The 25422-nt window shown below is 38.6% G+C and overlaps 1 protein-coding gene across 4 annotated transcripts in view; it reads right to left on the reverse strand.

Annotated features, from left to right (window-relative positions):
• Positions 1-25422, reverse strand: part of NAALADL2 (N-acetylated alpha-linked acidic dipeptidase like 2) — a 363639-nt gene that overhangs the window by 265753 nt on the left and 72464 nt on the right. For 3 of the 4 annotated variants that reach the window (XM_071752638.1, XM_071752640.1, XM_071752641.1), the window contains one exon: positions 12169-12246. Coding sequence is in view for 1 of the 4 variants with exons in the window: in XM_071752637.1 (XP_071608738.1) it covers positions 899-941 (43 nt within the window). In the remaining 3 variants the exon portion in view is untranslated. Of the gene's footprint in view, positions 1-898; positions 1091-12168; positions 12247-25422 lie in introns of those variants that run through there. The other variant, XM_071752637.1, reaches the window with a different exon arrangement.

A 25422-nucleotide genomic window follows, 5' to 3' on the forward strand; every position in this document is an offset into this window, starting at 1 on the left:
AGCACGGGTTCAATGTCAGGGGGAAAAAAAAATACACAACAAAAACCAAACCAACCAAACAAACAAAAAAACCCACCAACCTGAATGCTATGTAGATAAAATAATTCCTCAGGAAGATAATATTTTCTGGGACATTAAAACTGTCTGTTGGAAGAAAAAAGGGCTACAGGGAAAACATTCTTTCTCATAGCAAAATTTAACATTAATGTTGCAAAAGAAGGACTAGGCAAGATTTATGAAGTGTTGTGTTCAGGCTTCAACTAAAAATTTAAAACACCTCAGACAGAATACTCTGTCCTTACCGTTAGTCACACAAGACAGTGCTTACAAGGGTTATTTTACAGGCAGGTATTGGTGTTACCTTAGCACAGCCCACAGAGAAAAAAGGCAGCAACCTGAAATAAGCCAAAATATGCTGAACAGAAAGAGCATCTTTCATCTTTATGCATCTGCCACTCCCTGGTCCACACGCAACAGGTACTCAATTTATGCAAAGCAGTTGTGCAAAGCTTTTCCTAGCCAAAAGAGAGGATTGAACCACGATCCAGAACAGTGACACAGTAACCTCAGCATCCACACATCACCTTAGGTTTAAAACAACAACGGGTGCCAACGGGTGCCAAACGCTCAAAACGATCCTATCAGACCTTCCCTTCCCCTCTTCTTTTCACCCAGTGTTTCGTTTGGTTTTGTTTTCTTTTTCAACAATGCATCGCAGAGATGAGGGATGAGGATTTCCTCCTTTCCCCAAACCACACGGACAGGCACAAACCCATCTCCTGGCAGGGATGCGCGGCACAGGCGGCAACTGCCGAGAGCAGCACAAGCTGCAACCTGCAGCCCTGCAGTGCCCTAAACCTCTCCGGAGCACAGCATTTCACACGTTGCATGTGCTTACCTTGCTGGGACGGATTCGGGACACTAGATTCATTCTCTCCCATTTCCAGAAAATGCTCAGCTCCCCCCGAGAGGAGCCCAGCAGCTCTATCAAGGGGATTTCGGCTGCTGGGCAGAGTTTTGACCTCCTGACTTTCAACAGTAGCAGGGTAACCATATACCTGGCTTTCTTCTCTGAATAATTAGTATCCTGCTTCCTGAGCTACCTGGGCTTGCCTGACCTGTTTCTCTATAAACTGACATCATATCCTTTGATCTCCTTTGATTAACATGTGCTCCAGGCAAGGCTGCTTTGTCTCCTCTTGGACTCTCCTGCTCACTGACTTCTTCCCCACCCTTTCTTTTCACTTTCAGGCAGACAGTGATCTGAAGGGTATTTCTCTTTTTGAGGCAGGTGTTTTAGTCAAAGCGCCAGCAGAAACTTTGCAACTGATTTTAAACGATCCCCTGAATTTGCATTTCATAAGAAAACAAGGGTAGCTATCAAGCCAATCTCTCTGGGATGGGAACTCAGCAGCCACATCTCTCCCCCATGGAGGGCGATGATCACCGCAGATCATGCACTGCCCTGGGGCAAAACCTTTGCAAAGGAACCCAAAACCTGAAAACCAAACCAACCAATGATTACCTCTCCAAGGAGAATTCTTGACTCGAAACACTGTAATTTCGAGATTTTTGCTGTAACAGAAAGGGCTTGTAAGCAAAACAATAGGTTATTTTGCGTCTCTCCCCCCCTTTCTTCATCACGACGACACAAACTTGTAAAATATTTTATCCTGCCACACTTAAAATTAAGTTCCAAGAAAATATTTGTTCTTTTTTTTTTCCTGCGGAAATCAAATAACAGGTGCCTGATACATTTGTGATCAATTTGTTGAACAAGTAAACCTCTGTCTATGTCTACAGTAAAAGTGAGTTTCATTTTAACATTCACATTTGCCAGTGGCAAAAATCAAAGAGAAGACACAGAACGATTTTAAAAGAACAATGACAAATTAAAAGAGCTAAGCAGCTCTCACAATGTTAACCTGCACCCGGATTACACTCTAAATGATCTAATCAATAGCTTTTTTTTTTTTTAATCCAGTAGAAAATAAATCTGTTTTTAAGAGTAAATGGTATTTTTTTCTTCGAAAAACTCTTCCTTAAGAGTAGAATTTCTGAAACAAATTATGCTAATCCAAAAACAAATCTCACTTAGGAATAACGATATCCCCAACAGAGTTAACACTCGTCAAGCTAATCAGCACATAAACATTAGTAAAAAATATTTATGTCTTTTTATGATCCACTGTCAACTTTTTCTGCTCAAATCAAGCACCTTCCTCATACACACACATACACACAATTAGCTTTTAGCCATGCTTAAACGTCTGAGTTAAGGAAGAGAAGGTAAATCAGAGATCCCAAACCTGCACCATCTCAACAGTGGATTTCTAAAGAAGCTCTCACTTGGTTCACAAACAATGAAGGAGTTCACAAGAAAAAGTTCATGCTTTATTCTTGAATTAATTTACTAAGTTTTCACTTGAAAGTATGAGTGAAATAGTAAACTGAAACATCCACTTAGTGGAAGAAGGACAAGGACTAAAGTATTTTGTGTACAGTGAAATGCATAAACAAAATTTTCTGGCTTTGTGATGACTTCAACAGTGACAAACCAAAGTGGCCTTTCCTGAGAGTATTCAGTGTTAAAGTTAATGAAATAAGGGATGCAAGAGTGCATATTGAGACTTTAATAAAGAATCTATGTGTATTCCTGCTTTTCAAACAGGTCCCTCACTGAAAACTGCATCATCTTCATGAAACTCAAAGCTGACAAAATGCATTTAAGACAGGAAATGGAAAACTAGTTGGGCACTGATTTTTATCTCAGCTCTCAAACAAGGCCACTACAGAAAATGTACCATTTACTACTAGTTTGATTCGGGAACTGGTAACTATTTTGCAAGTAGCTCTGCCTGGGGACAGGGAAGGAGCCCAGTACTCAAACCTGGAGGTTTATTGCCAAGTTTCCATATTCAAGCAAGCTTGATTTGCTCTATATTTAAAAAACATAATTAAGAACAAGTTTATTTCTCAATTAAGTTCTGCAGCACAAAGCAAAACATTGGGGGAATTAACTGATGAGGAAGAAACAACCAAAGCATTTCTGCCCTCTCCAAACACAAACTGTCCATCTCCTGAAGGACAGAAATCCCTAATTATGCTAAGCTATTATTACTTATAGACATGGAAGAAATCACAGATTGTAGCTTTTACCTTCAGTATTTTATTCTGTGACCTCCTCCCCCTAACTAATTAAAAAGAAAACAGAATTGTAAAGCAGCAAAAGTAACAGTTCCTCTTGGCTACTGAGTACCATCACTTTCCTTAAAGAGCAAGGTTCTGATTTTAGGCTTTTAGCACCTACAGTAGTATTTTGCAGTTTAAGTTCTAGCATTTAATCACATCTTCTGTTAACTCAACTCTTAAATATTTTTAAGAATTCAATAGATGAGAATGATAGTACTGAAAACATTTCTTCCTTGGACATGAAGCTTACAAGTGGGAATAGCACAAAAAGGACTGAAAGGCAGAGTTTTTCACACTCTCTTTTCCAATGAATGATGGTGAGAAATGGCTTGGGTTTATGTCCTCTTAGAACTGTTTGTTTTGTTCACAAGCCTGCAATTGGTTACAATTCTTCCAAAGAAGGAACCCCTAATTCATTCACTGACTCCATAAAGACCCAGATGTGAAAATGCAGTGGTTCTATTCTGTTCCCTGGTGAAAAGAGAAAGTTATTCTGTATCTTTACAGTACAGCAGCTCTGGTGTTTCTTGATTCATGTGAGAGACAAGGAATGGAAATATAATTTGAAGATGACAGTAACCAGGACAAGAAGAGAAAAAAAGACAACATGCAGTGTCTAACAAGGCCCTCACAATTCAAACACTTCAGAAAAGTTTCTTGGAAGTGGTGGCTATTCACTCATTTCTGTTAAAGAATCTAGATGTTTTATAGAACTAGTGAAGGAAAAAAAAAAAAATTAGTATCAACATCTAGCAGATGCTATCATTCTTTATTGGCACCATGTTTCGAACTCCCAAGTGTACTACACTACATATTCTACAAACAAAATAGAAAGACATATCAGGGATTTTTTTTTCCCTAAAGAATATAGCTTCAAGTGTTTCAAAACATGAATCATGAGGTATACTTATTACATGTGAAATTGCAAAGATGATGCAAAGCATATCTAAAGCTGAAATATAAGCACTGGGAATATGCAGGGTTCCTTTACACAAATCACTAAGATGACTCTGATACAGTCTACCTGAAAGCTTGGTAGCTGATATCCAAGTGTTTAAAGTTTATCACAGGAGAAAAGCAGTCACAAAGTTTCTTGTACTGACTACTTCTCTGGCACCAGAGACTGACATTTTCACAGGAAAAAATAAACATTTCACCTTCAACAATGGCAGGAGTGCCAGGAGTACAAGGGAAAGTGCCAATTCTGTCTTCCTCATAAAACAGAGTGGCAAATACTGATGTTCAGGTTTCTGTACTGCTGAGGTTTGGGGTTTGTTGTTGTTGGCTAGGTTTTACTGCTTTGTTTTGTAAGAGCAACATGGTCATTTTTTATTTTTTTTCCCACATTAAAATGGTACAGTAAAACCCTGGGCAGACTTTATCCATAATGGATGAGATTTTTTTTCATCCCACATTCCTCTGGCTTCTTTGAGTTTTATTTCCAAGTCTAGTTGTAGTAAGCAGTTTTTCACTAGTTAGATGAAGATTGTGATATAAAACTCCATACAGATGCAAACATCACAACTTCAGAGCTTAATGAGAAATGAAATACATTTGTTCTCATTTTTCTCTAAGCACCAATTACAGCTCATTACAACTTTTTGTCAGAGAACTACCTCCCATCAGAAAAATGCCACTTTCTAGAAACAAATGATTTTATGGTTAAATGACCTACTTTTGGTGAATCTTCTGTTAAGAAAGTATCATAGATTCAAAAACGTTTTTGAGTTTTTCCCAGGTTTGGTTTTGTTGTGGATTTTCTGGGGGTACAAAAGGCTGGAGGGGAAGGAAGTTGCTGGGTTTTTGGTGGGCTGGTTTTAAGCTCTAGTTAAACAGGTATTAATTTCACTGCCCTTCAATCCACTTGATTCTTTACAAAAGCAGCAGAATTTACAAAAGCAACAAGTGCTTTGTAAAGATGGTGCTTGTTTTACTAAAAATCTCTGCATTATTTAATTCTATCACACTTCTGATGAATCTTGTACTTAAAATGGAAAGCAAAGAAGAAACTGAATGAAAAACTAAGCAGCTAAAAAAAAGGGGGGGGAGCAAAAGAGTGAGGGAACCAAAAATGTTTTCCTAATATTTGTAGGAAGGAGACCTAATGCTTCAAGTGCTAATTAATACTGAGCTCCAGCTACTCAATTAAGAGGCTGATCCTTCTAAGATCATTTTAGGAAGGGCAGAGCCTAAAAGCCTGACACAGGGAATCAGAAGCTCATCAGCTTTAGGGAAAAAAAAAATTAAAAAAAAATTGCCACTTTATCCTTAACCTACTCCTTTCAAAGGAAGCACTTCTTCAAAAGCCAAAAAATGGGTGACCTTGTGTCAAGATTTCAACAAGCTGAACACCCATCTCTAGATACAGATAACACAGCTGGGAAGAGCTGTGGTTTCAGTAGGTCAGCTTACATCCCAGCCACACATGTAAGCTTTTATAACAAATATACGGTATAAAATACAGTTATTTAATACAGAGACTTTCAAGACAATGAAGACTCTGAACTGTGTTCTACCCCCACAGATACAGAACAGCCAGGACAAAGCTCATGTATGAGTCTTCAATCACTGAGGATTGTTCCAATATAAGAGCTGTAAAATATATATGTACATAAAATGTGTGCACGTCTATGTATATGTATTTTATAGAGAACGAATACTATGCTAACAAATGACCTCACTGTGGGACTGTCACATACAGCAAGACAGCAATTACACGAAATGTCACAAGTTGCAACACATTGAGTGCTACCAGCTGGCAAAGAGTTCCCTCCTGAATCAAAAAAAAGCAACAAAACTCAGCTTTGTGATATCACTGACCAGGCTAACCAGTGAGTCTCTGCATGGGAAGGCTGACAAATGATTTTGATACACACACTACTACTGTTCAACGAGGGGGCATATTAGCAAAAAGTTGTCAGTGAAATGAGATTCCTACACCCATTTATTGCTTTTATAGCCAGGATATATTATAGTCAGGATTTTACATTTGCTGCCTCCTTGTATCATTGTGCTCTTCTGAAGCTGTGCTAAACCAATTCAGTTCACACATCCCAGTTTTGCCAGCTACCTGCTTTTTCCTCTCTCTTCTCAGTTTTCTGCTCCTCACAAAATGTGCAACAGCCCACGAAGGAGCAGAGAACACAAGAACAAGACTTTCTGCAGTGCTGACAAGCTGTGGGGTGAGCACATCCTCTTGGACCCATGTACAGGCACAGCCCAAGTTCAGCACACCCGTAATTTACCAGCTCCTCCAGTGGGAAACTTTCACATCACATCTGCTTACAGCCCTCTGCAGATAAAGCACATCTCATTAGTCTGGAGTAAAGCACATCTCATTAGTTTTTAACAAGTACTCTGCAGAATCAGATGGGTAGGTAGCAGGGCATTGGGACTACACAAATTGAGGCTCAGACTCTGGTCTGGCTCTCCTTCTGTGACAGCAAGGCACATGAATGACAATTGAATTATGAATCACAACTGAATTGTGATTCAGATGGAATGAATTCTTTTTTTTTTGAACTAGTTAGTTCAATTATTTACTATAAGTAGCTCGCTGTATAAATTTTTTCTAGTACAGAATAACACTCTTCATTGTTGTTTGCATCTCTGAATTATCTATGCAATACTCCTAAAACCAGAATGAGCTATATTTTTCCAGAGAGAATAAAGGCAATAAAATCTTATTCTCCCCAACAGGGGTGGGGGGGGGAGGAAGAGAAATGATTTTAGGTTAGCATCGTTTTCCATTTCTCCCCAAATCTGCAATCAAGTTTTATTTTTCCCAATTCCAGTTGTAGTGAGGTACTCCTGGAAAACACAGCTGTTGGGTCTGTATTTACTAGTATGCACTTACTGCACTGCCTGCTATAGTTTCACATAGATTATTTTTACAGAACCAACTTAGGAAAATGAGATCTAAAACACATTACCCATGCCCTTTTTTCCCCTGCTTACACACCATGCACTTGTTTCATATGCTTTGATCAATAAATTGTCTATCTCAGACTGGATATTGTGTATAAGGAAAATAAACCAACACAGGAGCCAAAATTAAGGATAAGTTAATTCTGTGTCCATCATTAAGAAAAGGAATCAATCTTGCTTCCAAACAATCCTTATGGCACACAAACACACAAATTAGCTCTTCTGCTCTGGATTGATCTTTCCATGTCTTTCTATGTCTGAGTCCCATAAAAATAGCAAAACCACAACAGAAATCACTGTGGTATGAAGCAACGGAAGAATACTGAAGAAAATACCAACACCCATGAAAAAATATGTTGAATGGCTCAAGTCTGGTTGAGCAACACTCTAAAACAGAACTTACATAACGTAAGACATCATCAGGTATTCCAAAAGAATGCACAAAACATTTAACATACTCCATGTGCATTCCTTACAGAAGATGACAAATGAGAACTTGCAGTTAAAAATTCTTTCCTTTGCTTGCAAACAAAAGAACATCTCTGTAATGTTACAGCAGTTGGACAGATTTGTTTTCAACAGTAGTGCATTGCAAGAAACTACTATAATTTTTTTGGAAAATCTTATTAACCCTTCTTAACTTTCTTGTTCAATTACAATAATTTTAAAGTATTTTTCTGTATTAGAATCTACTACAGGCAGGTAAATAGCTATCAATTCAGACATCTTGGGCATGAAGACATGTTCATAAATCTTAAAATCTTAAATTTGTAACTTTTTCCTTCATTGATAAAGCAGGTTAAAGCACAAGTTCAAACATTTGGATCCAAGGTTTCTGCAACACCATTGCAATTCCTTGACTCATGCCAGTTAACACAACTGTACCAGCATTTATTCTTGCAGATGATGGGAAAGAAGGATCTTACCTACATACCAAAGCTGCCCTTAGGAATAAAATCTACCACGAAACAGTCCAGAGCAGCTTACCTAAGCTTTCACATGAATCATCATAAGCTACACAACATTTCTCAACACCCTGTAGCAAACTTTGGGGCTTATAATGTAAGTATAAACCATTAAAAAGATAAATGGTAAGTCAGATGCTTACAGTTTGCAACATGAAGACTAGAGGAGAAAGACTATTTTTGTTAATGAAAATTGCCTTAAGGCTTTGGCTATACAAATTGAAACATTTTCAAACCCTCCACCTGATTTTTTGAGTTTCTCCAGTTACAAGGAAGCAATTCTACACAGCTCACTGCTGCTATTTTGTCCCTGTGCCTTTGCATAATAGGACAGACAGAGAGGGAAAAAAGTTTGATGAAAACACTGACTTTTCTCTAATTATTCAAAGCCTGGTGATTACAAAGCAGTCAGGAAAAACTATGGATTTGTTTACAGCTTCCATCAAAACATTTCCATACAAACACTCTATACTTAAAAGAGCTGCTCAGGTTTCCCAGCTGCCAAATGCTCTAAAAGATTCCATCCTTGAACAACAACCATAAGCAAAAATTCTGAACCCAACAAGAAATAATGGAAGCAAGCATTTTGCAAATGACAGCTGCTCTCATTAGTAGGAGAAAGGTGGGGATTTTTGCTTTCAAGGATTCCCAAGGTAATACAATCCCAGAAGTCTATTCATTAGCCTCATTTTTGCCTGGTGGAAGAAAGGCCCCAAATGGCTTAAAAGATCTCCTGTCAAACAATTTAAAAGAAGAACCTAACTCGTTTCCTGTAGCTTCAACCTCAACATTGACACCAAAGTTATTCTAGAGAGAAAAAATGGGAAAAAACATTACTCCTCTGGCAACATCAAAACTTGACAGAGCACCGGATCAGGCAACCTGAATCTGAAAGCCAGCTGCATATCCTTCCTTAATAATCATGCCCATAACCAAGAAAAAAGGTTACATATAGTTAAATATTCAGGTAACTATAGCCACCTTCACCTGGTCATGGCAGTTTAGTTCTCCATAAAGGGCTTCAAGACACCACAAACTAACAAAGGTGATGAAGAGCTGTCTGGGCCCAATTACACTGCAGCAGAAAGCCAGGTCTGCAGCTCATGCTGACACCCAGACTCAACATTTATTTGAATTGTTCTAAGAACAACTTGTTTGAGGTCAAGTCTGTCATGCCCCTCAGTGCACACACACTGTTCCCCAGCCTGCTGTCACACCACAGTAAGAGGGGAAACAAAGCAGGTATGTACCCATGGAACTGTGTTTCAACCACAAAACAAGGCAATCTTCTCAAGCTTGCACTTTTAACATAAACCCCAGCTCATCGTCTTTTGAAAACTGAGCATGCTGATGGTTATTTTCATAGGGCTCTCAGACTAAGAAAACATAACTCTACCTGAAGTTAGATCTAGGAGTTTGTAATTTTAGGCAGGTCTCTTATTTAACATGGCTCTTGTATGGAGAACATAATAACCGCATGGGACAGAAGCTACAGCATTTTTTGTTCCTCTGACTAAAATGCTTGATTTGCTTCCATCCTTCTTGCATTTCTTTTACAAAGAAGAATGAAACACATAGAGACAAAATGTGTAATATACAGATCTAACCCAGTGAATAATACATCTTGAGAGTAAAGTATGTAAAAATCCAGAAGTCAGTCCTCAAGAGATGAGCCAATTGTCAACTTCTATATACTGACAAGGGACCTCAGCCCATCCTCCCCCTGTTGCCAGGCAACCATTCCTGTATCCTTAGCTGTATTCATTAGCCATTAACCACCATCAGGCTCCCTTTCTTTTCTCCCTCACACAGGCTCCCACTCTCACAGATGTATGAAGGGGAGGGGGAAGTTAAACAAGATGACTTCCTTTCTGATCAAAAGTAACATTCTGAGTTAGCCAATAGATTTCAGCCAGTTTGCACAAGTCATATAATTGCTTTGTAGTGAAAGACACAGCCTGATGAGAAGGTACAGTTCTTGCAGGAACTAAAAGTCAACATTAATAGAAATCTTTTAAAATGCTTATTATTAGACAGTGATGATATCACGCTGACAGTACTAAAGTGCCCTTTGAATTTGTAAAAAATAAAATAACAGATGACAGCTTCTTAACTCCAGAAAAGTGGCATTCAACATGAGGAACATTCTAAACCTTGTCAAGATAAATAAAACCCAATTCATCTCAGAAGCAGCAATGTGTTATCTTTAATGTATTCCATGGAAACAAAGCAATACTTCAACCAGCAGAGGTACCAATCCCCTGTCCTGAGGATCAATATGAATGTGCATCACTTCCCCAGCAGCAGCTTCCCTGCCTGCCCAGCCTCAAGCTAGAGGTGAACTTCCACTTGCAGGCACCAGCAGGTAAGTTATGCTGCCATAAACTGAGCTAGGCAAGGCAAATGAAGATAAAAAAACCCCCTTCCTTGCCCAGTCCCAGGCTTGCTTCAGCCACAGCAGCTCCTCACAGCAGAGCCCAAGCAACCACGGTGGCACAGAAGAAGTGGTAGGGCCATGGCTAAAGGCTCTTTCAGCAGAAGTTCTTACTTGTATCATCTTAACACTACCATGGAATAACCTCATGACACATTCTCACTATTTCAGTGTCTTGCTACCTTATTAGTTTCCATGAGACTCAAGTTCAGTAGAGTTCCTCGAGTAAACAAAAATATTGAAGTATTAAAAAACTTATTGCAAAACACTTGAAAACATCAGACATGGCAAAACTCACAATTCTACCAGAGGGAAGCACAACCTTTCCAGTGTGATGGTCTCTCCAGCAGAGGTCTCTCCTCAATATGCTACTAAGAAGCTGCCTTGTCTTTCATTTTTATTTTTGAGACCACCACACAAACATCTTTTTCAGGTCTGTTAACCATTACTGGAGAAAGAGCTTGACTTGAGACTATCAGGACAGGGAACATGAAGACTGGTAAACATTCTTATAAAGAAAAGTGTAAAAGAGCTTCATCTGATATTTTGGTGGAAGTTGGGGGTGTGATTAACAAGCAGTTTAAATAACCAGGCCAGGATGAGAAATGTGATAGCATAGGGCTGTGCAGGTGAGCAGAAAAGCAGCACTGTTTTCAATGCCTCAGGCTGAATTCAGACATATTCAAGAAGTAAAAAGGGCAAATGCTTCCCAACAGTGTAATCTGTTGGGCAACTTCCCAAGATCAGGAGGACTCTTAGATCACCAGAATCTTCAGGATTGGAAGCTTTTGCTTTATTTGAACTACAGCTCCTGACCACAGAGAAGGAAGCCCTGCAGACAGGACAACCACATTGGTTACTCTAGCTTTAAATTATTCCATGGTATACAGCAACTGCCAGTGGAGATAAACCACACCACAATACCTTTATATTGATACAAAGAGCTGATAAGAGCTGGTGCAGTCACCCAAGGACTTCAACTCTCCCATCCTACCATGGATCACACTGAATTCTGGAGGACAAAGTACACAGTTTCCATATACACGAGAAATCAAAGTGTACACATATATAATGAAAGCTGCAGACTGCTGAAAATTAGTCTCTGGTTTGGCTCTTAATTTTCTACAGATATTTAATTACCCCTCCATCGTTTTCACTTCTTTGCTCTCCACACCAGGAGTATGGTAACATGAAAGTAAAATTAAGAGGAACAAAACAATGTGAATTCCCATTCTAGCAATTTTGTTTGCAACTGAGCCCATGAAATACAGGAGTTAGAGTTGCAACCTGATTTTCAATTATTTATACTTAGCTGCCTTCATAATTCCACATTTTCCATTCAATTATGGTGATCTCTCCTTCACATGCATATTCAATTTTTAGACAAGAAAAAGACTCTTGCTAAGGTACTATGTAAGACACAAGCATTCATACCACTGACTGTCATTCTGTTTAATTACTAAAGCCTACCTCAAATTATTGGCTCATGCTTACATTTTATTTGATTAAATATTAAGTTTTGCAATGTAACTCCTTAAAATACTTTTTCTTTTCTTCTGAGCACATAATAACCTCATATTTCTTTCAAACAGAACAATTATGACAAGAAGACAAGTTAGAATAGGTGTTTGATATCTTTTTTTCATTTACCTTAAAGCCAAAGCAGGATCAGCTTGGTAGAGATTTTTCATGAAGGCATGTTTTCAATCTGGTCTCTAGCTTACTTCTCTGCAAAAGAGGAACACATCACATTTTATAACACCATTCTCAGAAACAGAAATCCAACCATTTGCAATGATGCAACTTGTAAACATAAATAGGAGATGCGTTTTCCTGACACAGCAGGAAAGAAAAAAAGTATTTTTAAACATGCTGGTACTTAAGAAGTATTTTTCTCATTGAATGAAATGACTGCCTAAAATATCCAAACCAACGTCCTTGCATCCAGCAAGGTCTGGTTCATAAGGAAGCACATTCACATGGAGGGAACTGGTGGTGGTGGGTCTGCTCTACTACAGATCATTGGATGACAAACAATTGCCTTTTTTTATCCATCAATAAGACAGAAGTGTTCTTATTAGAGAACACAAACACACCCCCCAGCACTGATATCTGATAATTTCAATTTTTTACCAATTATTCCACTAGCAGTGTCATTATCATCCACATAGATCTCCCTTCTGCTTTTAATGAAACACAAAAGGTGTCATTGTGCTCCTTCCCCAAGCAATAATATGCTCCAAACATACCTAAAGAGTCTCTCTGTATATCCCTGCAGCTCAGTACTAATCAAAGCTTATAATAAAGATTCTACAGATAACTCCACTAATAACCCTCCATTGCTACACAACACAAATTATAAAACAAAGGCCAAAAAAAGGATCAATAGTAACTAAGTTGTGCGCTTATAATTTTCTGTAAACACAATCATATTGAGGCAACAAAGAAATGAGCTTGAAAAGAAAAAAAGATAATAGAAGAAACAGACTGCAGCTGCTTTTTCAAGGCATCCCAACATCTATAATTACAGAACCCACTGAACTCCTCAGTACTCCATTTTGTAAAGACCACGACCAGCACTAATCCCAATAAATAAATAGTGCAGAAGTAGGAGTGCAATCTCTACCTCCCAAGGCTCTCAAGGCTTTCATATAAATTCTACTGATCCAACACGATGGCTGCAGCAGCCATGGTTAACCAGGCTTCTCCTGGTGCAGTGGGAAAGTGGGAAAGAAGTGAGTGGGGATGAACAAGCTTTCCAGCTTTTCCAAGGCATGCGTTTGAAAGTCTGACCAAAGTTAACCTTCAAATAGCAGGGAGAATAAAAGCTGGAAAGGAAAATTTAAAAAGCCATGTTTCAATTCATCATCTAAAGCACACACACACACAAAAAAAAAAACCTAAACAAAAAACCCCAACACCAAACAGCAGCCAAACAACTGATGGTACTTTAACTATTCATAGCTCAGTTGCTGTTATAATTTCCTATTATAATTTCCTTCAAGGTTACCCCACAGTGTCACACATCATAAGACTGGAAGAACAACAACAGGAAAGTACCTGGCATTACAGATTTGAAGCCTGTCATTAACTCATAAAGTAATTTGGGTTGGGAGAAGACTAGGAAGTCACCCTGCACTTAAAGCACAAGTAACATCAACATTAGACCAGGACACTCATAGCTTTGAACAGTCAAGTAAACCTAAGAGGAAAAATAGCAGTCCCAGAGTTTATCATTAATGTTTTGCCCTTCAAAGATAAGTTCCCCTTTCATAAAAACAGTTGACAATGAACAGCAGCAAAAAAAAATATTTAAAACGAAGTCAGGATGGATTTGTTGAGTTCCAAAAACCAAAATTTCCTGACAGTCATAAATACAATACCATACTACTTTTCTGCAAAACAATGCCTTTAAACTACATGAGCCCAGGAAAGCATATATTACAGTTTTGGTCTTACTGGGCAAGATAAGGGGCAGGGGAAGGGATGGAATAAAAGCATTCCTTTCCTTTGACCATAAATTGATTTTTTTTGCTTTCAGATCTCAGATAAAAGCTTCAAGTTAGAACATTTTATCTGTCTTACAGTTTTACTGCTCAAAAGATGAACTATGAGATTAAATCTTTCCCTAAGCTCTAGAGATAGTCATACACCACACACCTCGTAAGACTTTAGGGGTTGGACATCAGCAGTAGATATTAAATATGTGAAGGAAGCATTTCAAAAAGGCATTAACACTGCTAGGACTTACATATGTGTATCAAGGGAAAAATAGCCACTAAGTAATGGTACTACTCAGTTATGATCCAGAGAGAAAGAAAGAAGTCAACTGTGCAATTCCAGAGAATTCTAAGAGCTTCTTCTAAATTCTCCCACTAAGAAGAATCAATCATTGATTTCTTCTAGGCATCTACCAAGAAGAAAAAAGGGAAGGGAAAAAAATATAATCAAATGATAAATTAATCAAACTCCAAGATTTTTGTGTTTTACTAATTTGAAGAATGAGTGCAGGAGCAAATTTTGCAGACACGGAATGATTTTTTTTTCTTACTTGAAAATCAGAACACATTGAATTCTTCCTACAAAAATCAAAGGGTTATACAGTTTTGTCTAGTCTCTTGCCTTGAGACAGTCACACCATTATTTAAAACATTTTAAGGTTTTTTCCATCATTATGACTAATAACTGCAGAATCTCACATCCCTGCATCTTCTCAATACACAGTTAAAAAGAGGACAACAGAGTTTGTCCATTTACATAGCAATAAGGACATTCAGGATTAGGGAGCTGAAAAATTAAAAAAAAGCCATGTTTTAAGTTTCCCCCCTTTACCATATAGAGACACTGACTTCATTTTTTATCACCATCCTATGCAGGAGCAACTACATTCATAATATACTTCAGTATACTTGTAACCATGCCACCTGTATGTTTGACTTCTCAGCAGCTAGGAAAAGTGTACATGATTCTCTGAAGTAATTTAAGTAGGCAACCATCAGCCCAAGGGGAAAAAAAAAAAACTGTTCACAAATCCTGAAAAAAATTATTCTCTCCTCAGCAAAGCTTATATTCAAGACAATAAGAATTTTTGCTGAATGCTGGAAATGAGAACAGATATCTCATTTTACTTAAAATCATAATTTCTGTGTTTCAGATGAGACTCAGAAATTAGTGGGTAAGGAGGCCCAGGAGAGGGAGAAACACAACACCTAATGTTTTAGATCTTTTCACCATCCATCATCATTTTCTCAGATTATGAGAATGAAATTTTGCCAGTACTACTTTTTATGCTTGGCAGATTACAGAGTGGTTTACACGTTCCAAAGTGAAGCACTCAGATATTACAGAAGTTCAGGTCTTCTGAGATCAGAATGTATTATATGGTTTGACATGAGTCAAGAGCAACATCCAACAAGACAATGCCAGAGATGATTTCAGGCAGTGAAATAGGTGAAGTCACAAAGTCCTTAATGATCACTTCACTTCAGAAAGCCTGAATTTAACACATTTTCCTTGACTATGCAGCTGGTGCAGAAAGGTCATTAGACTGTAACACTGACTGTTGTGTAGAGCAGCACTCTACACATGCAAAGTTTCTATAGCAACATTTTCTTAATTCACTCTTTAAGCAAAACACCAATTAGCTTTTTATTATAGCCAATTAAAAAAATCTGCACACTAATTGACAACCTCTCTACTCAGAATTTAAACTTATGCAAAAGAAAATTGCAGTGAATTTTTCTGTGCTACTAGCTTACTTCCTGTGCTTCCTTCCAAACAAAACAGTAGATTATTCTTGTTAGGGACAGACCATTTATTTTCAATCTAAAATTTTTAGATACACCGAAGCAACCTATCTGGTATGTCTTTAATCTCAGCAGAGCCTGAAGATTACAGGTTTCAGAAAGGCAACCAAAATGTAATCAACTGACTGATTTCTGCATCACAGGGAACTGGGCACAGACCTATGCACCTGGAGATCATGCAAGAGGCAGCCAAAAAAAATGCTTCCCTCTGAGTATTTAAGCACGTTCAGCTAAAGGAGAAAGATGGCAAAAAACAGTACTAAAAATCAAATTCAGTGTGGTAGCAGAAACATTTTCATTTGCTTCTTAATACTTACTGATGGTTTTCTCAGATGTCTTTTACACAGCTGGTGATGACAATTTCTTTGTATGACACTTCAAGTAGCAAATATCAAGATCTATTAGTCAGAAAACACTCATCAAGCACAATATAAAAAGAGACACATCATGAAGCAGAGTACCAGGAGAAGTAATCAACAACAAAAGCTAACCCATCCTTCTTAGGAAGATGTTCTGCAGGAAGCTGAATAAAAAACATCAGCCCTTACAGCTCTTCTGTGTGAGATGTCAGGATTCACCTCAGTAAGGAATAAATACACCCAGAACAAAGCAGCAGATGGCTCTTCTGTCAAGCATGGTATGTCCCAATCAAGAATTAATGGTACTTAAGGTCTGCTAGTGCTTAGGGCTGATCTATCAAAACTAGTCCTGATCTCACCATCTTATACTTATCTGCTCTATGCAGTAAGCAAGGACACCACAGATAAGGGACTAGAATTAAGCAACTCAGCTACAGGCTTTTATTCTTGATTCTTTAGAGAGGTAAAAGCCCTCTGAATCACCCAAAACCGGTTCAAGCTTGAAGCCTTCCAAGGGCAAAGTTCCCACTTCCAGCTGCACATCCCTACCTCCTGCAGTGCATTAGTCCAAGCCACGGAACTCAGGGTTACACACAGAGTAGGTACTAATTGGAACTAATGTCACCAGTTGTATTTCAAAGCTCTTGAGGACTTCTCCTCCATTAAAGTCCTGCTACCTGCACTTCACCAAAATGTGACAGTTCCCAAACCTCTTCAAGTGTCAGTGTCTCCATTCTCTGCCTCTGAAGGGAAAAGAGCAACCCACGCCCCAGCACAGGGCCTGTCAATCACAGTAATGCAATAGGGAAGACTTCAGAGTACCAGAGCTAAAAAAAAAAAATAATAAAAAGCAGCTTTGTTTTCTCCTTTTTAATTTTTTTCTAAGATTTCTGCACTGGCATTTCAAGCCATTCAGTATTTCACCAAGTGGGTCTACCCTGCCAGTTAAGATTAACACACACGAAGTATATTGAAAGGAGATGTTTTGGGGCAGCTGGTAACAGCAGAGACATTTGCTGGCAGAAGCCAGGATCACCCTGCAGCTGCTCCCCAGAAATATAAATTCCCAGGCTCAGGAAGTCTTCTACCAGCGTGAGCCATTTTTCAAATACATCATCTCTACATCACTCTTTTTTTAGTTTCTTAGCTGATATGCTCTTTCCCCAGTTGCACTGGTCTGAACAGTCCCATCGTGAGGTGTGCCAGGCAGGTGGTGTGTGATGTGGAAACCCTTGGGGCAGTAAATCAACAGGCATCATTTCTGGCACTCTCACCCAGCCAAGAGAATACCTTCAGTGGCTTAAAACATGAACCCAAATGAGCTGTACAGCCACCCCAGACTGTAAAAGCAGACAAGTCAACATGATCAGGGAGGGATTGGCTTCTGCTCTCTCTTTCCTGCTATTATTAGTGCTCAAAGTATCTTCATTAAAAGAACAATTTGCACATTTTCTTGCAGGTAAGAAATACAGAGCTGCATTCCACTTTCCGACTCCAAAAGCACTATTTTCCTCCTTGATTGACCTTTTTTTATTGTTTTTTGCAGGAGAGATTACTGCAATTTGTCTTTGTCCAAGTATAAAAGCTCAAAATATTCTGTTATTTCCAAGCAGTAATGGGATGGCTTTGTAGCATTTCTAAATTACTCACCCACTGTTATGAACTACCAAAGAACTAAAGGGGATTAGAACAATAGTCTAGGGACCATTGAAAACATGGATTTTCAACAGGTTTGAGACATTGTTTTTGACTCCTTTCATTTACTTCTCTGATTTTGAAACACATAAAAAACAGAAGCATGATTGCAGTAAATTCTGATAGCTACCATGGATTTCTCCCACTCTCTCAATGAAGTATTTCTGAGAAACCTGCTGTCCAAACATATCTTTCCAATTTTTAAAATGTCCTGTGGAGGCAACAATATGCACCATACCCCTAAATGAAGAAAAGAAGAATTTGAAAGAAACAAAAAACAACATAATTTTCCCACAACATTGCTCAGCCTCTGAAAAAGAGTTGGTATCTGAAGTTTGAACACAGAACCTGAAAGCAAAATGATTGCACAAAAGATACTTTTCTTTCTTTACATCTTGGTGAAGAACTTGATGAACTACTACACTTTCAATAATCTGAATTTACTAAGCCCAAACCTAAGAAAAATCAAGTTTTCTTAGCATCATTTTTGAAGCTACTAAATTAGTATCCAAATATTTCAACAGTGTTTTAATTCTTGGTACTCCATTAAAGATGCATAGAAAAATCTCTGACTTGCAATCAGATAGAAAGAGGAACTACTGAAAGGTTTTTCTTTTTGTGTTGCCATTACTTTATTTACTAGAAGGCTACAAGTTAGGGGTAGATTTAATATTTCTTAAGAAACTTCAGCCTTGGATTCAGAATTGTCACATCTGTGAGCTCTGAAATCAGAAGCCCTGAGCCAAGTAGAACAAGAAAACATCATGATCACTGTAAACTTCTCAGACTACTGCACACCAAAGTATTGCATCCTTTTGGTTTTTATAAGGTCTCCCAAAACTCATGCTTTTTTAATTAGGAAGAATAAATAACACGTCTTCAGTACTGCTACTGAAAATTACCAGCTCATACATGCAGATGATGATACACATTTTCCTATTTTATCATTTCAAAGTTCAGAGACCTAAAGTTAAAATCTGGAAAAAAACCCCAAACCATCTCCAATGGTCCCTCCATCCCACAGTCATGAAATCCCAGCCGACTAAAAGTGAATCAAATGTTAAGAAACTCAAAAGTTCCCACGGAGGAATAACACTATTTAAACAACCCAACCTACCTCCCCCTTTCCAGTTTCATCCATCTGAAACATCCCAAGAGCACCCAGTGATTCTTACATCATCTTATATTAGGAGCAGTATACATTCATTCACATTTTCATTTTTATGAGAAAAATCAATATAAACATTTCAAATCTGTTTGATGGATCCACTGTTCCAGCTACTGCCAGGATGCAGCTGGGAACTGACAAGCAAATCCAGGGCTGCCAGTGACCCTTGTAGCACCTGATGGATCCACTCTGCCTCTTTGGTCCCCAACAAAGGACTGGAAGAAGAAAGAGGCAGTACAAGTCACTACCTGGAGGAAAACTGGGAACCTAAGTTAGCATTTTGCTATACCTCTGAGATAATAATTACAACATCTTGCATTTATATATTCAGAGCAAAATAACTAAACATCTACTAACTTTTTATGGTATATATTAAAAGACATATATTAAAGTACAAAGATGGCTGCTTTGAACTGAAAGAGAACACCAAAGAAACTGGGTTTAGTTTCTAAGTCCCTTGATCACAAGCAGGAGAAGGCTGAATCTTTTTTGGGTGGAAGAAGCCATTATCTGCCCTTAATGGGATTCCCTGGGGCCTCTTTTTCACTGGTCTCAAAAGGTCAGCTGCTGCCTCCAAGTGCTTTTTGTCAATGTTAAAGCCACAGCCTGGCCTTTGATACCAAGATAAAATAAATATTTGGTGGTTTAGACCACCACATACTTGGAACAAGGCATGCTGCAGCATTTCAAAACAGTGAGTGCATAACACTTGGTGGGTAATATTCTGAAGGAGAACAAAATAACTTGTGATGATATCCACAGTGACACCTTGCTCTCCCAGCCCAGTTCAAAATGCTCTGAAGCTTGCAGAACTTTTTATTTTGCAGAACCTGAATTTAGCAGGTTTTAGAGTACATCCTTTACACCCTCTGAAATTACATTGGGAAAGCAGTACCAGTTTATTTGGTTTAGTGGGCACACATATCATATTTTATCTTTAAACTTCTTTATGGACAAAGAAGATTCATACACTACACACATTCAGACATAAGAAATAAAGAAATGAGAAGAAAGTCAGATTTCTTGATGGTAGAAGTGAAGACGACAAATTAATCTTAAAAATAATTTGGATTTTCTCCCCTGGCAAAAAAATATTCAGATAATATATACTATGTTTTTACTTGTATACTCATCAAGATTTATTCTGGTTGTGCAAAGAAGGTATGTCTCTCCCTCTACAAATAGATTAAATCATAAAAAAAAATAGCAAAAAGTCAATTTCAAGACTTTACAACTATTTTCATTCAATAATTTGTTGTATTTTGCAACTGCTAAATTATAAACCTGACCAAAACAGCGTTATAGCACAACTATAGATAATTGTCTGACAGCCTTTTTATTAAATTCCTTGTATCAGCAGAGTTCATAAATTGGCAATGAAAAAAAAAAAAAATAAATTTATATATATATAATTCCAATGGAAATTCTCCATACCAGAAGAAACAACTAGACCAGACCTTTCCATCTTCCCCAGCACATAGACAGCCAAATTTTAAAAACGAAAACAATCCTTGGCTCCCCAGCAAAGGCTGAGCTGCTATTTCACATGTGCTCAGGGGCTCCAGCAGCAGCTCCCAGGGGACTTCTATGGGCAAAGGAACTTTGGGCACTCAGCAAGTTTAAAATTTCCTCCTGTGCCCAGGAAGCACTGAGGGTTTGTGAGCACAGGAGAAGGTGAATCAGCCTCAGCCCTGACAAAGAGCAGGGAGACAGCTTTCCATAAATTCTTTAATAGCAAAATGTTTTGTGGTGTGGAGATGCACCAAGGAGTAATTGATGAGCTGGTTCAGGCATGTTACATGTCCTGCAGTAACTCAAAGCTCTGCACTAAGGAAAGGGCACTGTGCTCTGGCTACCTGATCCAGAATTACCTTCTCTGTTTCTACCCAGCCCCAGCTTGTGATATCTCATCTCATCCTCCAGAAGACACCACACTGAAATCACCCCACGTGCTCTGGATTCCTCAGCTCAGTCATTGGCATCTTCTGGTTTTCATCTTCCTTGGACAACCTGGGCACAGGGGTATACACCAGGAGAACTGCAGAGCTCATACCCTACCATTTGTCCAGAAGTAGAGAAAAAAATAGGAGCTGATTAAGTTTGAGCAATTCAGCCATACTGAGCTTTGCTGACTTATTATTGGTCAGCATATTTTTTATGCTAGATATAAATAAAACATCAGGCATTTCACTCAAAATATCCAGAAGAGCTTGCAATTCTCCTACTTCCTGAGCAAAGTTAAATTAGTTTCCTCCCAATGGCTTTCTTTTTTTTAATTATTATTAAAGAGACAACATAAGGAAAAACTATGACTAACTATGCCTTTACTAATACAAATTTTAAAAAGGAATAGCCAGGAGATGATACAAGAAAGAAAATTTTGTTTTATTGTTGCTGCTACTTAATTTTAGTAGTCCAATTAATTCTGATGTTCATGCAAAATCAGATAACTAAGAACCAGTTAGCACCATGAGTACTTACACACAATAAATTGACAGTAACACAATCACACAAAGTTATATTAGCTTATGCTACCCGTTCATTGCTTTAAAAGGATAAATTACCTATTTTACAGCAGTAATTATGAATTCCTGCAGTCCAGGAGACAGGTATTGTGTATGGTGTCAACCGGCAATAACTAATTCTGAAATCTTGTTTGCTTGGTTTCTAATTAAACCAATTACACTCCTACAATGTATGTTTGCATTTGCAGCCAGACTTAACTATGTCACCAGGATGTACCAATAAAGATCACACTGATTTAAAAGCATACATTTCTAAAAATCAATGTTCCAATAGGTGGAACAGAGGTGACATCAGAATTGCAAAGTCTTGCTTAGTTCAGCATCCAAACCAGAATTCCCATCCTTAACCTTTCCCACAAGAGACTTAGAAGAAAGATGAAAAAGGGCAGAAAAAATAATTCAGCTAATAATGCAAAACCAACATTCTTCCTCACAACGGGGAAAAAAATAATTTAAAAAACCAAACCAAAACCAAACCTAAGCTCTATACCGGTTTTATTTTGAAAGAAAATTTTTAACCCAATGTTGAGGTTATGAAAGGTTATGGAAAGGTGACCTCATTCCAAACACTGAGCTCTCTTTGCTGTTCTCTATTGAGAAAGTCACGAGCAGTCCCAGTGGAAATAAAAGGTACTCTGGTGCTGGTTGGTGGCGGAGCCAGGTCAGAGCCAGGCATTAGCAGCATTGTGATTTCAGACTCTCGCTGATAATTTTTGTGAAAAGATCAGGAGCACTCTGATAGCCTATTACACATCATTAAGAAAGAGATCAATACAGAAATCCCCAGGGGCCACTAACACGCAGTGCACGTGTGATTTAACCTTCTGCTGGCACACCAAGCAAGGGATGGAAGCTGTCTCCTTCAGCCCATGGCTGGGGGCTGTGGGGAGGTGGGTGAGTGGGTCAACCTCACCCCACTGTATCTCAGAAACAAGCTAATGGAAGGGAGCTGTACACAAAAACGTGGAAATGTGCCCCCCAAAATATTTTTTGGGCTCTAGTGTCCAGCGAATGCTTGGCAAAAGATCAGGAGTTGTGCCTTCTGCTCACTGTGCCAGGCACAGTCACCTTCCTGTTGACTTTTGCTCCTCCACTGCCATTAAATGACATTGTCAGCTCTTTGGGGCAGAGGGTGCATTGGGCTTCCAGCTGGACGTTATTTTAAATACCAAGAGGAACCAGTTATTTCTATACTATGTGAGGGCTCGTTTTTAAGGACCACAGAACAGAACCAGTTCCCTTTTGAAAGATAAAAAATAAATAATAGGCACTCAAAATGCACAGCAATGTTCTTCACAAGGTAGGAAATTCCCCTCTCCACCAAACAGTATTCTTGAAAATACCCAAATTAAGTTAATTTCCAATATGTCACAAGCAGTGCCAGCCAGTGTGCCTCCCAGTATTTTGCTAACAGAGCAGGGCAGATTTCTGTTTCTTACAGTAAGCACAGTCAATAACTTACAATAATCACGTTTAGCATCACGCTCAGAATGAACTGCAGCCAAACTGATAAATATGGCAATGAAAACTGATACCTTTGAAACTTGTTTCAAGGTTCATATACAGAAAACCTACGTAGAAAATACAACAGACATACAAAAGTCAGAACACTTCAAACAGCAAGAATGTTTGGCAGGCTACTGACTGAATTAATTATTTGAAAATCAGCCACCTAGAAGAAAAACTCTCCAACTTTGGTGACTGGCTGTTTATTTCCAACACAGAAAGAGCTTTAATTATTGTAGAAAGGGAGGGCACCTGATTTTTTCCAACTTTTGATGGTCAAAAATAAGTAGGTTGAGAAAGGATAAAGACCACTCATGTGAAATAGGTCCTCAGGTCTTAAAACACCAGTACAACCAGTACAAGTCCCATTGTCTTGCTCTTCCAAAGATAACAAGAGGGGCCTGCCTGCTTCTGTAGCTTCCCAGCACACTGCAAGATGCTGGTAAGCACTACATAATTCTCCATCATGTGACTGATCAGAATTATTCAGCCTGCTTAGAAAATTGAACAGTAACAAAAACACATTAATACTGCAAAGTCAAGCACTCAACAACTAGGAATTTCAAAGGCAGATAGATTTATTATTATTTAATCCATGAATCCTTCTGTGTCCTAAAGTGATGTCACTGGGGATAATATAAAAGCAGCTGTTGCCTCATGCTGTATTTATCTTGTCAGTACTCTGCAGTAAAAAAAAAAAAGAGAAACAGAAAATCTGATCCAACAAGAAAGCAGTTGAATGAAAGTTTGAAGAGAGATATTGAACCAGAAGAAAAAAAATATACCACCTTATACTTAATACACACATATACTGCAGAAAGCTGAATCAATGCCAAAGATGAAGTGTTTCTAACTCGAGCAGCTGATAATTGAAACTTCAGATTCAAACATGTCTCTGTTTTCAAACTCTTGAAATTTCCAAAGTACTGAAGGAGGGAGGGTGGTAGTGTGGGTGAGGACATGGAGGAGAAACAGAAGCGTGAAGGGCAACAGGGAGCAAAAAACAACATGAAAGTTGCAATCCACTACAGAAGAAGAGTGCCAAGTACTGCAACCACTCCCATGGAAAAAAAAGTCTTCAACTGAAGACACTCATGTGCAAGAGGTAAAACAGACTCTGCCCAGGAATGCTGTGAGTTATTAGATGCAGTACAATGTAGAGAAGACCACAAGTCCTCAGGTGTCACTAATAATGAACTGGGAGCTTAAGCCCAGGTGTGCCCACTAATTAGGGCCTGCCCCAGCCAGAAATGGGCGGGGCTGAAGGGCTAGGTAAAAGGCATGCTCCCAGAAGCAGGGTCAGAAGCAGATGAAGACGCCTGAGGAGAGGAACAGCAGGAAAGAGCTCCCGGAGAAGAACCGAGTCCATGTAAGAAAGAAGGCTCGCCGCAACAGTACAACAGCATCACCAGCATAAGGTAGCAATGCAGCACTACAGCATCATCTTGAAATTCTAGATTCATGTAGGACACTTTCAAACAAAGTCACCACTGTACCCAGTGCCACTTATTGTCTGCCTTCTATAGTTGGAAACTGCTGATGCTGTTTAAACAACTTCTGTCCCTTAAAGTATTATTCAATTTCTCCATGAAATATTTATGTTAAGCTTCTAGCACAGGTTTCTGCTCAGGGTCTTATTAAGATCTCATGAGGAGCTGAGTCAACATGCCATGTGCTCAACCTTATAAAGGCAACGTTTCCTTAAAGCTACATAAAAATGGAAGACAACTGAAAGATGTGGTTGCAGCTTTCAGTTCTCATTAATGAAAACATAACTGAAATTAGAGAATAACAGAAGTAGTAGCATGTATGCATCAAAAAGTTCTTTTAAAAATACTGTTCATCTCCTCAACTAAATTAATCTCTAGCAAATGGAAGGTATTACTCCCGGATGCTCTTATCCCATCCATCTCCTCCTTTTCTACCCATTATCTAACTTCTGTGCCAAATGAGATCATTCTACTATAGCCCATATCTCCTGAATAATTGATTGTTGTGACATTAAATGTTCATGCACAGCAGCACACATCAAATAATCTCTGTGACCACAGGAATGTTATTTTGAAGTCACCAGGCTGCCAAAGCTTCCAGAAAAGCAAGTGGCAGTTGTGCTTACACCGAGTGTGCTGAGTGCTTGTGGCTTTAACCTGATTCCAGAATTTCAGAGTCTTCAAGAAACATTCTCTAAAATTCTTCTTTAGGACCTTATTTCCCCTCAAAGGGAAGTATATCCAAGGACTTGCATGGCAGAGATCACTTGAACATAACCTCATGTTTTTACTGATATTTGGCTATCCTCACCTCTGGGCAAAACAGTAAGTAAATCTATATGCAAATATTCAGCA

This window comes from Heliangelus exortis, chromosome 9 (assembly GCF_036169615.1).
Source record: "Heliangelus exortis chromosome 9, bHelExo1.hap1, whole genome shotgun sequence".
Classification (NCBI taxonomy): domain Eukaryota; kingdom Metazoa; phylum Chordata; class Aves; order Apodiformes; family Trochilidae; genus Heliangelus; species Heliangelus exortis.